Source organism: Moschus berezovskii, chromosome 15 (assembly GCF_049115385.1).
Source record: "Moschus berezovskii isolate FMDL1 chromosome 15, NW_MosBer_1.0, whole genome shotgun sequence".
NCBI lineage: Eukaryota > Metazoa > Chordata > Mammalia > Artiodactyla > Moschidae > Moschus > Moschus berezovskii.
The window spans coordinates 22,043,481-22,058,655 of NC_142474.1; the positions used below are offsets into that span (position 1 = coordinate 22,043,481).

General features: G+C 46.6%; 1 protein-coding gene across 1 annotated transcript in view; it reads right to left on the minus strand.

Moving 5' to 3' along the window:
- Positions 1-357: 357 nt before the first annotated feature.
- Positions 358-15,175, minus strand: part of EFCAB8 (EF-hand calcium binding domain 8) — a 47,302-nt gene continuing 32,484 nt past the window's right edge. Inside the window, 7 exon segments of the mRNA XM_088843847.1 lie at positions 358-1,004; positions 2,237-2,624; positions 4,193-4,325; positions 8,822-8,990; positions 11,358-11,495; positions 12,039-12,260; positions 14,284-14,418. Of these exon segments, the coding sequence (XP_088699973.1) occupies positions 630-1,004; positions 2,237-2,624; positions 4,193-4,325; positions 8,822-8,990; positions 11,358-11,495; positions 12,039-12,260; positions 14,284-14,418 (1,560 nt within the window). The 3' untranslated portion in view covers positions 358-629.

Sequence of the window (15,175 nt, forward strand, 5' to 3'; positions counted from 1 at the left end):
TCCCACCGCTTTGCACTCTGGCTCCAGCCCCTGCAATGGCTCCCGTCTCACTCAGAGTCACTCCAGATGCCTTTTCCTGGTCTTCAAGGTCCCACCTGCCTGGCTGACCTCCTCTCCTCCGCTGCTTCCCCCTCCCCCACTCACTCACACCACCCACCACAGCACCCCCAGGGCTTGTGAAGCCCCTGCCCCAGGCTTCGACCTGTCACTTGCCAGACAGCCACACCAAGTGTCCTGAGAAGAGGGACTCTCCTCCCCACATCCCCTTGCCTAGGGGAGCACGACCCCGAATCAGAGAGACAGCCCGGTGCTTAAGGGGCTAGGGACACACAGCCCAAACCCAAGTCCGGTGGGACTTCAACATCTGAGAACATTTATTTTCTTCTCCAGGATTCTGGCGAAGAAGGTTGGCTTCACCAGATGGCAGAGTGGGGAGAGCCAGGGCGAGGTCTGTACCCTCTGGCCCTGGCAGAGGGTAAGCCAGGGACAGACAGGACCTCATGATCCTGGTGGCCCTGCTGGCGGACTGGAGAGAGGATGCGCCACCTCAGAGCCTGATGTGGAAGGACGAAGGTGGGCCTTCAGAGACCTGGAGGGCAGCCTGAGGGAGCGGCCGTGGGGCAGGGAGGTCACTGGCCTCTGCAGGACGTGCCCGGATACCTGGGATAGGTCCGCGGGGGAGGACAGGGTGCAGGGGCAGACGGGGGCTGCAATAAGGATCAGGGCGGCTGGGATCATGAGGATGGGGCCAGGCCAGATGCCAGGAGCCTGGAGCCTGAGGCTGACAGCGAGCGTGAGGAGGGAGAGGAGGCCGTGGTGGTGGATGAGCTGGCCAGGTGCTCAGGTGCAGTATCCCTGTAGGGACCCAGGTCCTTCCGGATGCGCTGGGTCACCAGGAGGGTGAGCCAGCTCTGCTGGTCCAGGACATTTTGCGTCTTGAAGGCAGGGTTCTGGGTGGACGCCAGCTCATTGAAGTGCAGGCTCTGGTAGACCTGAGGTGAGATCTGCAGGGAACAGAGCAGGGGAGCATGAGGAACAGCAAGGTCCAAGAGCAGGGTTGCCAGGGAGGACGGACTCTGGGGGCTTCCTGTGAGAGAGGAGCCGACCCCAGAGTTGCACGCCTGTCGCTGATGACCTGGGAGGGACAGGGAGGCCTGGAATGCTGCAGTCCGTGACTTAGCGACTGAACAGCGACACTGGTGATGCCCACACTCGGCCGAGCAGTGAGCCCACTGGGCACCAGGCCCAGCCCCCGGCCCTCCTCCTGGTGCTGCCAACAGTCCTGTGAGATCAGTGCTGGACCATCCCCATCTTACAATGAGGCCTCGAGCTGGACCCTGAGTGGGGCTTGAATGCAAGGAACTCTCCAGACATGCCTCCACCTCTCCCAGCAGCACTTGCCATGCTGTGCTGGGAGGCCCGTCTACAGGAAAGGGCAAGGAAGCCAAGTTCCTTTTGGCACTGACCCCTCCCCAGCCTGGGGCCAGGGGGTTGCCTTTGAGTCCACAGTCCAGAGGATGGGAGCTCCCCTGAGGAGGAGAGAGAGGTTGGGAGAGGCTGGGATCTGCCCAAGCAAGAGGCAGGATGGGACTCCAGGCTGGTCTTTCCAAAGTCCCTGGTCCCTTTCTCTCCCCAAGGACAGGCCTGTTCCACTCTCTCTGTCTCTTGCTGACTGTGTGCCTAGCACCATGAGGCCCTGTGTCTGCTCCAGAAGGGCACCCAGTGTGGAGACACGAGCAGTGAACCCGACTCTTTGCGACTCCGTGGACTGCAGCCCACCAGGCTCCTCTGTCCATGGGATTTTCCAGGCAAGAATGTTGGAGTGGGTTGCCATTTCCTTCTCCAGGGGATCTTCCTGACCCAGGGATCAAACTGGGGTCTCCTGCACTGCAGGCAGATTCTTTACCGACTAAGCTACAAGGGAAGCCCAACAAACAAGCAGACTCTGGGAAATGCTTTGAAGGTGATCCACAGGTTCCAGGTCCACAAACAACCTCCTCCCATAGGCTCAATGAGGTTTGTCCTCAAGGACAAAAACTGTGTCCATGGCCTCAAGCAGGGCCTTAGCAAACAAACCAGCCAGACCGACTTCATCCCAGAGCTGCCTATGGCCCAGAATCCTGTTAAGGAAAGGTGCACCCCTTATTCCCACTGGAGGACCATGTGGGCATGATGGAGGTGGGACTCCCAGCCTCTAGGCCCAGCATCTCAGGGAGCTAACCCCACTCTGACTCACCTGGTGCTTCATCCAGCCATACTGCACATTGGTGAACAGGAGTCCAGGACTCCGTGACCGCTCCTTGGGCTTGTATGCTGTTCCCAGGACTTTGCTCTCCTGCAGGGGTTCCAGGCAAGGGCGAAGGCTCAGGGCTGAGGGTTGAGGGCTTCCCTACCCACTCAGTGCCCCACCCAGCCTCACCTGCTTGCCCCTGGATTCCCACTTGCACCAGGTGTCCTCAATGTCTTCTGGGGAGCGCTTTCCAGTCCATGGGGACGTCGGGGTTATCTTTTGCAGCCTGGCCCAGGCTTTAGCCTCCGTGTCTGCCTTCCCATTCAGGAGATCTAAGAGCACTACCTGTTCCCGCCGCTGGTACATCAGGGCCTCAGCAAGGTCTCGCTCCTCCCTGATGTGAGGGGCTTTCCTTCACAAGGTGCCCTCTGCACCATGTGGTGGGACATCCCTCCCCAGGCAGGTTTCTCCTTTCTGGGCTGAATCCTCTCCAACCTTCTCATCCCTCCCCTGAGGCTGTACAGCTCAGGGACCATCAATGGGCAAGTGTTCAGTTAACACAAACAAAGCCCTGCTTATCCTGGCCTCCAACAAGTTCTGCAACACCTCCCACCACCCAACATCCTTTTCTATGGAGGCCTGACACCCCATCCAGACTTCCCCTGGGCCTCCCCTTGCAGAACACCTAAACTTCCTCTCCCTGCAAGGGAAACCTTGCCTCTGCCTTGTTGATATATCCTGACAGGACTGTAAAAGCCTAAGCCTTGACAGGAGCATAGGAGCCACGAGGACTCTATGGTGCCTGACAAACTCTTACTTACATGTCAAAACCCAACTCCAAAATCTCTATTCTATGAAGCCTTCCTTACTTGCTCTACCCAATCAGGTGATTATCCTCTGAGCCAAGCCTGTCTTAATAGTCCTATTGTTTACCACATAGAACTGTAGCCATGGGTTACATATTCATCTCCCTCAGTGGACTGGGAATTCCCTGAGGCAGGACCTATGTCTGGATAGTTTTGGATGTCCAGAACCTAGCACAACCTGGCAGTCAGCAGGCCCTCAATAAATATTTTTTGAATGACCCAAAGCTATGGTTTTTCCAGTAGTCATGTACAGATGTGAGAGTTGCACCATCTCTCAGAAGGCTGAGTGCCAAAGAATTGGTGCTTTCAAACTATGGTGCTAGAGAAGACTCTTAAGAGTCCCTTAGATGCAAGGAGATCAAACCAGTCCATCCTAAAGGAAATCAGTCCTGAATATTCTTTGGAAGGACTAATACTGAAGCTCAAGCTCCAATACTTTGGCCACTTGATGCAAAGAGCTGACTCATTGGAAAAGACTCTGATGCTGGGAAAGATGGAGGACAGGAAGAGAAGGGGGTGAGAGAGGATGGCATCACTGACTCAGTGGACATGAGTTTGAGCAAACTCTGGAAGAGAGTGAAGGACTGGGAACCCTGGTGTGCTGCAGTCCATAGGGTCACAAAGAGTTGGACATGACTTAGCAACTGAACAACAAAAAATTTATCTGAGACTTGGTCAGGAATAGGGATAGAGCACAGGTGGAGGAGGAACCTGTAGAGGAAAGAACACGTAGCAAGAAACCTGCCTTCCCCGACTCAGAGAAATAACACACATGTCAAGTCCAGAACCCTGGGCTCTCCCACCAGTGACCTCCAGAGCCTGATTCTGGAGCAGGGTCCCCATCTAAGGACTTGGGGTTTTATATTTTCTGGTTTTCACTGCTCAATCTTACAGCTGATCTGGGCTAGAACAGAGCCTCGGGCTCTGAGGCCACAGCCACCACCTGTAGAGTCAAGTTACCTGCAATTCCCAAGCCTGTGACATTCTGAAGGCCCTACCTGAATATGCCCAGCACTACCCTATAAGGGAGGCCTCCTGGGATCCAGACTAGAGTTGACCAGTTGACCAATGACCAATGACCATTGTGATAACTCACTGTAGTTCTAGATGGAAGGTCTTCTCATTGGGGTCGAAGAAGTCACCCTCCTTCTTTAATCTTTCATTTAGTTCGCCATCAGTAATCATTGGGGTATCCTGCAGCCTTTTCCAAACACTCAGGCCAAATGTCCCTGTGATTTAACCAGACCCAGTTCAGTAGCAAGGACTGGCCAGCCACTCCCTCCTCTAAACACTCTGTCCCTCACCATCCACCCTCAAGAGGCAGCCAGCAATCCCTTATTCCTGGCCTACACCTGACTATTCCCAACATATCCCAGGCTTTATGCCAGCTACTTGGTAAATATCTGGAGGAGTCAGACCCTAACCCTAGGATATACTTGGAGTTCAGGCCTAAAGCATCCTGCCCCACATATAGGTTAAGAATGAGAGGGTGCTATGCAATGACTGAATAGTCCTCAGACAGGCTTTAAGCGGCTCACACATAAAATGGCAATGGTAAAAGACTGTCAGGCATCTATCAGTCACCTATCAGATGTGAGGTTAGGAATGGGTCTGTGGAGGATCAGGGCTGGGGTAGAAAGTAGGGAGTAAGAATAGAGAAATATGAGTCCTACTTCTGGGCAGGGTATAGTGAGTTATAGGCCATTTTCATGCTGTAGAATTCTTTTTAATTAAGAAAAACAAAACAGATGTGTTACAAAGTCATATTTTTACAAATCACTGGAGCAGAATAAGATGTCACCTCACACCAATCAGAATGGCCATCATCAAAAAGAACGCAGATAATGAATGTTGGTGAGGATCTGGAACAAAAGGAACCCATGTACACTATTTGTGGGAATGTAAATGAGTTCAGTCACTGTGAAAAACAGCATGGGGGCATTCTCAGAAACTAAAAATAGGACTACCATACAGTCCCACAACTCCACTCCTGGGTATACTTCCAAAAAAAAAATTCAAAAAGTACACACAGCCCAGTGCCCACAAGCAGCTTTATTTATAATTGCCAAGATACGGAAACAACCTAAGAAGATGTGGTACATATATCAATACATATAATGGAAAGCTATTCAGTCATAAAGAAAAAAACAAAATTTCACCATTTGTGGCAACAAGAATGGACCTTGAAGGCTATATGCTAAGTGAAATAAGTCAGTCAGTCAAAGACAAACATTATATCACTTGTAAGTGGAATCTGAAAAATATAACAAATTGATGAATATAATAAAAAAGAAGCAGACTCACAAATACAGAGAACACACTAGTGATTACCGCAGGGAGGTACAAACTATAGGGTGTAAGACAGGCTCAAGGATGTACGCTGCCCAACACAGGGAATTCAGCCCGTATTTTGTAATAACTGTAAATGGAAAGTAACCTTTAAAAACTGTATTTAGAAAAATCACTGGAGAGCTATAGAAGCAAAGAAGACTAGACAAACCAAAATTACAGAAAGGAAAGAGTCCTTCCCAGAAGAACTAAAATTGGGAACTTCTTTCTTCTCTGGGAGCATTTTTCTGAGTATGGGCACATGGTGAGTGAGAATCAGGCTCCGTTTAGCAGAAGAAAGATACCCAAAGTTAGGGAAACCAGCAGAGTTTCTAAGAGCCAATCTGGCTGGCATGACAGATTAAGTCTAGTGCAGTCCCAAAGGCACGGTTGTTTTCCCTACAGGAGAGCTTAGAGAATATGACTCAGTCATAAAAAAAGAGAAATCTTGCCATTTGTGACAACATGGGTGGCTCTAGAAAGTACTGTGTTAAGTAAAACAAGTTAAAGAAAGACAAATGCCTCATGATCTCATTTATATAATCTAAAAAACAAAACAGACAAATGAAACAAACAAAAACAGACTTAGAGACACATAGAACAAATGAGCAGTTGCCACATGGAAAGAAGATTGAGGCCTGCAATTGCTTAAGTTCTGGGAGTTGGACTAGAAAGACAGAATGAGCTCACTAGGAGTCAAGAGTCTGTCTCACTGGAGGAAGAAGCCAACAACAAACACAACAGGCTTTACCCTGGAATCAACTGAACACAGAAGTAAACTAGGGCTCCTAAAGCTGCAGTCCAGCCCCAACCCAGCTCACTTCCTAACTGCATTGAGACAAGAAGCTCTACGCAGAGGATAGAGCAATGCATTGGAGGAAAATCATATCAGCTTCAGTCTTTACAGTTTTTTTTCTACAAAGTTCAGGAAAGTTCAGCTTGATTTGGGTTGGGTTTTTGTTTGGTTTGGTTTCACTGGAGTTTTCCTATACATGACATGTGAAAAGGCAGGAAAATATAGCCAATAATCAAAAGAAGAAATAGGCATTAGAATCAGACTCACAGATAATTCAGACACTAGAGTTGATAGGTAAATACTTTAAAACAACTATTGTGAAAATGTTAAATAAAATAAAGGAAAATATGAACAAAATGGAGGAAAAGAAGCAGAATTTCAACCATTAATCGAAATTTGTAGAAAAAAATCAAATGAGTGTTCTAGAACTAAAAAATACAGTATCTGAATGGATTTAATAGCAGGCTGCACACAGGAGACAAGATTACTGAACTGGAAGGCAGGTCAGTAGAAAATATCCAAACTGGAATACAGAGATAGGAAAAAAAAAAATGGAAAGAACAGAAGAGAGAATGAGAGACATGGGACTTAAAATATATAATTGATCAATAAATACATAAATAGATATTCAACCTCACTACTCATCAGGGATTCAAATTAAAACCACAATAAAATGCCACTACATATTCACCAAAATGGCTAAAATTTAATGCAATGATGACATCAAGTGGTTACAAAGTTATGAGAGAGTAAGAGTTGCTGTATGCAGCTGGTCCAGGAGTTGGTGATGGACAGCGAGGCCTGGCGTGCTGTGATTCATGGGGTCGCGGAGAGTCGGACACGACTGAGCAACTGAACTGAACTGAACTGAACTGAAGTAGACAATTCCATTTGCCAAGATGAAAAAGTTCTAGAGTTATTTTACACAACTTGTTACAGTTATTAACACGGTATTGGCCAGAGATGTATTAATACGTCTTTTGTGACCCAAATGTTATTCACCAGAGACATTTCAATATTCACTTACATAACATAATCACTGGCCAAAGGCACTAGTTATTGCAAAAAAAAAAAAACCCTGTCAATAATGAGTTAACACTCCCGGACTGTACAGGTAAAATGGTTAAGGTAAGAAAATCTTCACACTGTGTTTTTTTATCACAATAAAAGAGTGAATATGTATAAACTAAATTAACCCTTGAACCCTTAAACTAAATTAACTAAAAGAGTGAATATGTATAAACTAAATTAACCCTTGAACAATGCAGGGGCACAGACCCCCTCCATGTCTTATCTACTGTAAACAGTGCTGCTCTGAACACTGGAGCACATATATCTTTTTGAATTAATAGTTTACATCTTTTCTGAATATATACTCAGGAGTGGGACTGCTGGATCATATGGCAGCTCTTATTTTTAGCTTTTTAAAGAACTTCCATACTGTTTTCCTTAGTGCCTACACCAATTTACATTCCCATGGACACTACAGGAGATTTCTCTTTTCTCCACACCCTCTTCAGCATTTATTATGTATAGACTTTTTGATGGTGGTCACTCTGATCGGTGTGAGGTAATGGACATGAGTTTGAGTGAACTCCGGGAGTTGGTGATAGACAGGGAGGCCTGGCGTGCTGTGGTTCATGGGGTTGCAAAGAGTCGGACACGACTGAGCGACTGAACTGAACTAAACTGAAAGAGTGAAAAACTGGTAAGCTCTTTGAAAGATAGCTTAGCAGTATCTAGTGAGACTGAATGTGTATACTCTGTGGTTCAGCAATTCTATTATAAATACATGTCTAACAGAAACGCATACACTTGTTCAAAAAAAAAAAAACCTATATGAGGGTGTTCATAGCAGTGTTTGTTTTTAATAGCGCAAATGCTAATAGCTAATGCCCACCAACAGTAGCACAGATAGATAAAGTATGGTATCAACAACAGAATACCCCTCAGCAGTAAGAACGAATGGGCTACTACAGGCAACGAATGACAGAATGGCACCAGTGTATGGTGTTTGAGAGGAAGAAGCCAGACACAAAGGAGAAACTACCAAATGACTCCATTTAGACGGAGTTCAAAGCCAGACCACCATAAGCTTTGGACTTAGGAATCAGAACAGCGGTTCCTTTTGGAAAGGTGTAGGTAGAGGCAGTGGGGGTCAGGAGGTGAGGCAAGCCCTGAGTGCTGGTGATGTTCTGTTTCTTGATACAGTGGTGGTTATATGGCTATATGTCTACTTCCTGAAAACTCACTAAGTTGAGAATATTTTTGGTTTGTGCGCTTTTCATTACATATGTTACACCTCAAGAATTAAGTTTATTTTTAAAATGAGAATGGAATGTACCTTACCAGATATATGATCTGATATGCAAAGGCAAATAGTGTTGAGCAGATGAGTGAAAGAGCGGATGGACAGACTGCTGAATGGACAATTGGACAGACTCACGCCTTGTGATATTTTTGAGGAAAGACAGCTGCTGTGGTCTGAAACTCCCACCCCATAGGATATGAGGTTTATGCCAGCTTGTGTTCTCACAGGGTCAGGGCCAGGGCCAGGAAGGGCCATGGGGCATGACTGAGCTTCAGCAGGACCGTCCATACCAATGGCGTCACCAGACAGTTTCCAAGCCTTGACGTCCCGGTCCTGGCCAGCACTGATAACCAGCTGGAGGCTATCCACATATAGGATGTCTGCCACACTATCCAAATGGGCCTTCCAGGTAATCAGAAGCTGCGGTGGAATCAGGGAAATGGTCTGGCCGGCCTCAACCTACAGGGGACAGTGCAAGAGAATTAATTAAGCTCCCAAGACACTGGCTCATCAGAGGGCACCCAGGGCTGGAGGTAGCAGAGGCTTCTGGAAGGAGCTGGGACATGGGTCAGGGTTCTAGTTCTAGATACACCCCCACATGAACTTTCTGGTGACCTTAGGTAAATCCAAGCACTTCTCTGGCCCTCACCGGTCCCTTCAGTAAAATCATTTAAAAAAAAAAATTGCATATTGTTGTATTGCTTGCCAGCTTCCTGTGTATAGATTATTTCATTTGAGCATCAGGATAACCTTATGGGATGTGTTTGGGTCTCACCACTGCAGAGAGGAGAGAAGGGAGAGTCAGAAACATTCAGTAACCAGTCCAGAACCGCACAGCTAGAAAGTGATGGGGCTCGACAAGAACCCAGGTCATTTTTTCAAGATATTTAGTTGGGCATCAGGCATGGAATAGGGCAAGAAATGGAGTGATATATCACATTGTGCTATGAAAGAATAAAATCCTACTTAACTGGAAAATGAGCGTAAATATCCAAGACTATTTTCAAATAAAACAAAATTAATGAAGGAGGACATGTTTTATCATACTCGAGTATGTTACATCACAGTAATAAAAACTAGACAATGGAAGACAATATCTCAGAAACCAACCCAAATAAATATTTAAAACACTGATAAATGACAAGAATGGCAGGAAATTGGTGGTAATAGAGAACAGGATTCAATCAACAGTGTTGGAATTCCTGGTAAACTAAGTGGTGAAACTTAAAGCATTGTCTTATATCTTAAGAGTAAACACTAGAAGGGTTGAAGAATCCTTTTTAATGAAACCATAAAACATTGAAGAGAAAGAATGACTATTATCTCTGAATTATTATCTCTGATAAGAAAGTGATAAGCAACAGGAAGTATCACAATGGGAAGAAAAATTGACCACCAAAATATATGCTGTAATTTAAAACTCATCATAAATTAAAAGGCAAATGACAAACTGGGGGGAGGGGATGTTTGTAATACATATGACAGGCAATGAGTTAATATATTTTAAGATGATTGCACATCATTTATAAAAGATGGCCACCACAAAAGAAAAATGGACCAAGGACATGAAGAGATAATTCACAAAATATATATAGCCAATAAAATAAGGACAGATGTCAATATAAGCAAAGATATTTTTACAAAATCAAAAGAAATTATTTAAAAATCAGCTAAAAGGTTTTTTTTTCACTTTGAATGCCATATATATCTATCAGGGGGCACTCACTCAGATAAATACTGTTAATGATAAAAACTTCATGCTGTCAAGGATAAAGCAAAACAAACTAATAAAGTGAAAACCTACATAAATTTTCTGGAATCCAGCATGGCAGTACACATTAAAGGCCTTAGATTTATGTCCTTTTACATACTACTTCCTTGGGGTAAATTACCAGATGTGTAGATAAACAACTACAAACAAAGATTTGTTAAAAAAAAAAAAAGAATATTTGCTCTATCGTTTCTATAGCTTTTAAACACAGTTTTATTGAAATACAATTCACATACAGCTTATCTATTTAAAGTGCTGGCTTCAGTGGCTTTTCATATATTCAGAGTTGCAACCATCAACATAACCAAGTTTAGACGGTTTATCGCCAGTTGACCTATATTCTTGCCAATATTTGGCATTGCCTGTCCTTTCAGTTCTAGTCATTCTGGTAGATAAGCAGTGATATCACCTCTTGGTTTTAATTTACATTTTCCTGACAACTTAGGAAAAGATGCTCAAATTCACTAGCCATCAGGGAAATATCAAGTGATTTTTAAACTATGTAGATGCATTATCTGGGCTTCCCAACATGGCCTTATTGGTAAAGAACCCGCCAGGAGACATAAGACATGTGGGTTCGATCCCTGGGTTGAGAAGATCCCCTGCAGGAGGGCATGGCCACACACTCCAGTATTCTTGCCTAAAGAATCCCATGGACAGAGAAGCCTGGCAGGCTACATCCATAGTCACAAAGACTGGGGCACGACTGAAGCGACTTAGCACATACGCAAATGCACTACCTACTCAAGAAAATACGCAAATATTTTCATTATTTTTTAAAGGAATTTACGACCTCAGGGCCTTCATTGCAAAGATCAAAGCCCATGGAAGGTGTGCATACGTGTGTATGTGTACACATGAGTGTGTTTGGTATGTGCTTATGTTTCACTGGTTAATAGTGACTTCTGGTGAGTAGAAAACCTTTTCCACATCAATCAGACAACCTTGAACAGAAAACATGAAAGATTCCGAATCTCAGTGTGGGAACCATGGTCCTAACTCATTGGTGGGGCTCAGGGGCACTTTTCTCAGTAACTGTCCAGTAATCATCCTACCTTTTTTCCCTCTGGGGGACTGTAGTTTGGGAGGCTGACCTGAATCCGTTCAGAAATTAAGAACCGAAACTTGTTGATCTCACTGGGATAGTTCGTCTGCTTGTCAGAATGTGTGCAGTAATCCTTGATGTCCCAGATCTAGGCACAAAGTATGGGTTAGTAGCCCAGGACTCCTTGACCCCCAACACCTACTCACTCTGAGGGTCCCTCCCAGACCATTTCTCTTTACCTCAGGGGGCTGGTTCTTACTCACACCCCCAAGGGGATCATGGCATCTTCTAGGCCAGACCTTTAGCTAGCATACAGGGAGAGTGTGACAGACCCAAGGACGGGACATTCACACCTCACATCACCACAAAGCACAAAATCAGCTCCTGAGACAGCTGATCACAGATCAGATGCACAGCTGGGGGTGAGGGAGTAGCAGGAAGAGAATTCTAAAGCACAGGACCCACAGGAAGGCTTCTGGGCAGGGGACCTCCTGACCAAGCCCTCCCTCACTTCCCTGGGCCTATGAGGGCAGGAGAGGAATCTGAGATAACCCACCCCACCACCCACTGTGCTACAAGTGAAACGAGTGCCCAGAGGGCATAGGGACTGGGCGAGGGCCACAGATGGCAAAAAGGAGGCCAGAGCTTGGCTCATGCCAGCCCCTCGATCCCAATGCCAGTTCTTCCTCACCTTGATGCATCCTTTGCAATCCCCTGTGACAAGAATCCAGTCATTTTGATCCGTGGCCATGGCACCCACAACCACGTCCCCATTGTCTACAGAGTCCACAGGGAACTTGCCCAGCAGGCCTCCATTCCCGTGGATGGACCAGGCATAGATGTGACCGTCCATGCAGCTGCTCAGCAGGGCAGCTGAGTGTGGCAGGCGAGGCCTGGTCTGTAAGAAGATTATCTGTGCGAGAGAGGTGAACCCGCTCAGGGGTGCTGGGAGCCGGAGCTCACCTGTGGCACAGTGCTGAAACGCCTGGGCAAGGAGCCACACCCACTTGGTCCCCCAGTTTCCTAGACGCCCAGTGAGACCAGGGATGGAATACCACCTTACCTACCCAGTTGGTGACCAGGAACTTTTGGCCAGACTATGAGCTCCCCAAGGACTGGGATTTGTATCTTTTTTGTTCACGACTTTATCCCATATGATACTGCCTGACACATCACAATAGATCAATGAATGGTTACCGGATGAAGACATACAAGTTTGATTTGTCCGAAGACTCAAACAAGATTTTCTAAAGACCTGTACTCAACTCAGAATGATGTAGAAAACAAACTCATTCCCCTTGATGTATTTGAAATGCCAGGGTTCGATCCCTAGTCCGGGAAGATTCCACATGCCACAGAGGAACTCAGCCCACGCGCCACAACGGCTAAGCCCATGCTCTAGTCCCCATGAGTCGTGAAGCTGCGTGCCCTAGAGCACATGCTGTGCAACAAGAGAAGCCAACGCAATGAGAAGCCTGTGCACCTCAACAAAGGGTAGCCTCTGCTCACCGCATCTAGAGAAAGGCCTGTGCACGGAGTGAAGACCCAGAGCAACCAAAAATAAAACTAATTAACTAATTTTTTAAAAAGTTAAAACCTCAGTGTGACACCATGAAGGCTGATGAGGTGAAAATATTTCCAAGACACAACAGGCAAAGGATTCATTTCCAGAACATATAGACAGCCCCAAGAAATTAACATAAAAAGAATAGAAAAGAATATGAATACACATTTATTCCACTGAAGAAATGCAAATGTCTAACAAATATACAAAAAGCTCAACATCACAAATAACCAAAGAAATATCAAAAGACAATGCTATTTTCCCACCTACCAGACTTCCCACCTACCAGACTTGCAGAAATGATGACAAGGCTGATGTCTAGAACTGGCTTAGTGTGAGGACAAAGGCAGACTCATGTACTATTAAAGAAATGTAAATTTAAGAAAATAATTTTTTTAACCTAACAAAAGAATAAGCTGAATCCAAATTACTAATGAGAAAACATATTCATAATATAGCATAGTTAAATTTTTAAAAGCAAATGCACATAGCTATATAATTTAACATCACTCCCCTAAAAAAAAAAAAAAAGACAAAGCTAAACCAACCTGTTGGTAGTGATTGTGACTATTGCTGTTGGGGGATGAGATGGAGTACACAGTGAGAAACACGGACCTTTCATTTTTTGCTTTACGCAGACTTCTATTTTTTTAACCAATACTACTTTTTTAAGTTTTAGAGGGTTTCTTTAAGCCATTTTTTTAAAACAGAGGAAAGCACATACAGAACCTGAAAGAGAGAAGGTCCAGCCACTGGTACTCTCTGCTCCATTCCACAGGACCCAGTCCCACAGGACACTGCTCCCCTGTTCTTGAGTCCCAAAAACTGGGCCATGGAGCAGCCCTGCTGCAACCTACAGCTGTTAATTATATTCTCATTGGGCTCATGGTAGGAACCTAGGAGACCCATATAGAATTACCCTATTATTTCAGATTAAACCTGGAAGGGGCCTTAGAGGTCACCTTACCCAGGGGTGACAGCAAAGGGAGATATGTCCAAGCTCAGAAAGGAGGAAGGTACAGGAGGAGGAAGAGCAGAGATGACCCAATCCCCACTCACGTGTCACGCAAAATTCAGGAGGGCATTTCACCAGTGGGTTCTGAAAATGCCACATCTCCTACCTCCCAGGCCAGCCCCCCAACCAGGAAGGAACACTGCTCCCCTCCCTAGACAGCCCCCCACCCTGGGGACACCCCCCAAATGGCAGCCCTGTAACCAAGATCCTGAGCACTGCCATCATGTCCAACAGGCTTCTCCAGGTCCTGGGAGAACGAGGCTGGGCCCCCAGACCCCCAGGCGCCACATCTCCAGTCTGCATCCCAACTGTCCAGCCCCTGGCTCACAACCCAGCCCCTGCCTGAGCGTGGCCAACCTTCTCCACCGATGCATTGGACTGCAGCAACAGCTTCCTCTGGAAGTCTGCTTTTCTCCTTTCAACCTCTTTGAAAGTTGAGTGTCTGCCAAGGGCTAATCTTGACTGACTGAGGCTGCTAGCACTGAGAGGTTTCTGGAAAAAAAAAAGGGGGGGCCTCCCAGTTCAGCTCGAGACAATCTCTGGGGAACAGAGACAGAGGCAAATGCTGAGAGAGTGGACACACACCCCCAAAAGATACAGCTGGGTGTCCAAAGGATCCTGGGCATAAAGACACTCCGACGCTGGAGAATCTCTGGTTTAAGTTACTGGCCGCTTCTGCTTTCAGGGCAGAGAGCACAGCTGGCTTTTGGGGAAGCTCCCTCCTTCTTCCTGGGAAAGACACTCTCACTAGAGGTGAGGATCAAGGGATGTGTGTGTAGTTATGCAGTCCTGACACTTCAAGGATAGTCTGAGAGCCTCAGAGTGACAGGCGTGCATGTATCCAGCAGGTCGTGTGGGTCGAGGTGCAGACTGCCCTGCGCCTCACAAGCCCTCTATGTCTGGGGAAGGTGGGGTTTCTCATTCAAGCCCAGCTCCCTGGAATGGGAATCAGACTGCAGGTGCTGATACAACCTGACTGGTCCCTCAAGCCCCTCACTGGAGATCACGGTTTTCGTGGCTAAAGGTCAGAGGCCAATGCACGTTGGGTCAGCAGGAGAGTGTAGCTACCCCCTGCTCTTCCTTCCAACTCCCCCGCTCCAGAACAGGGCTGTCAGACAAGCCTGGGGAGGTTAACCTGGGGCAGAGGCCAGGCCTCAGAGGAGGAGGGAAGTGGTGGTGCCTCCGGGCTTCAGAACCCCACAGCTCATTCTCTGGGGCAGGAGGCATGGTGGCTCATCTCTGCCTGGGT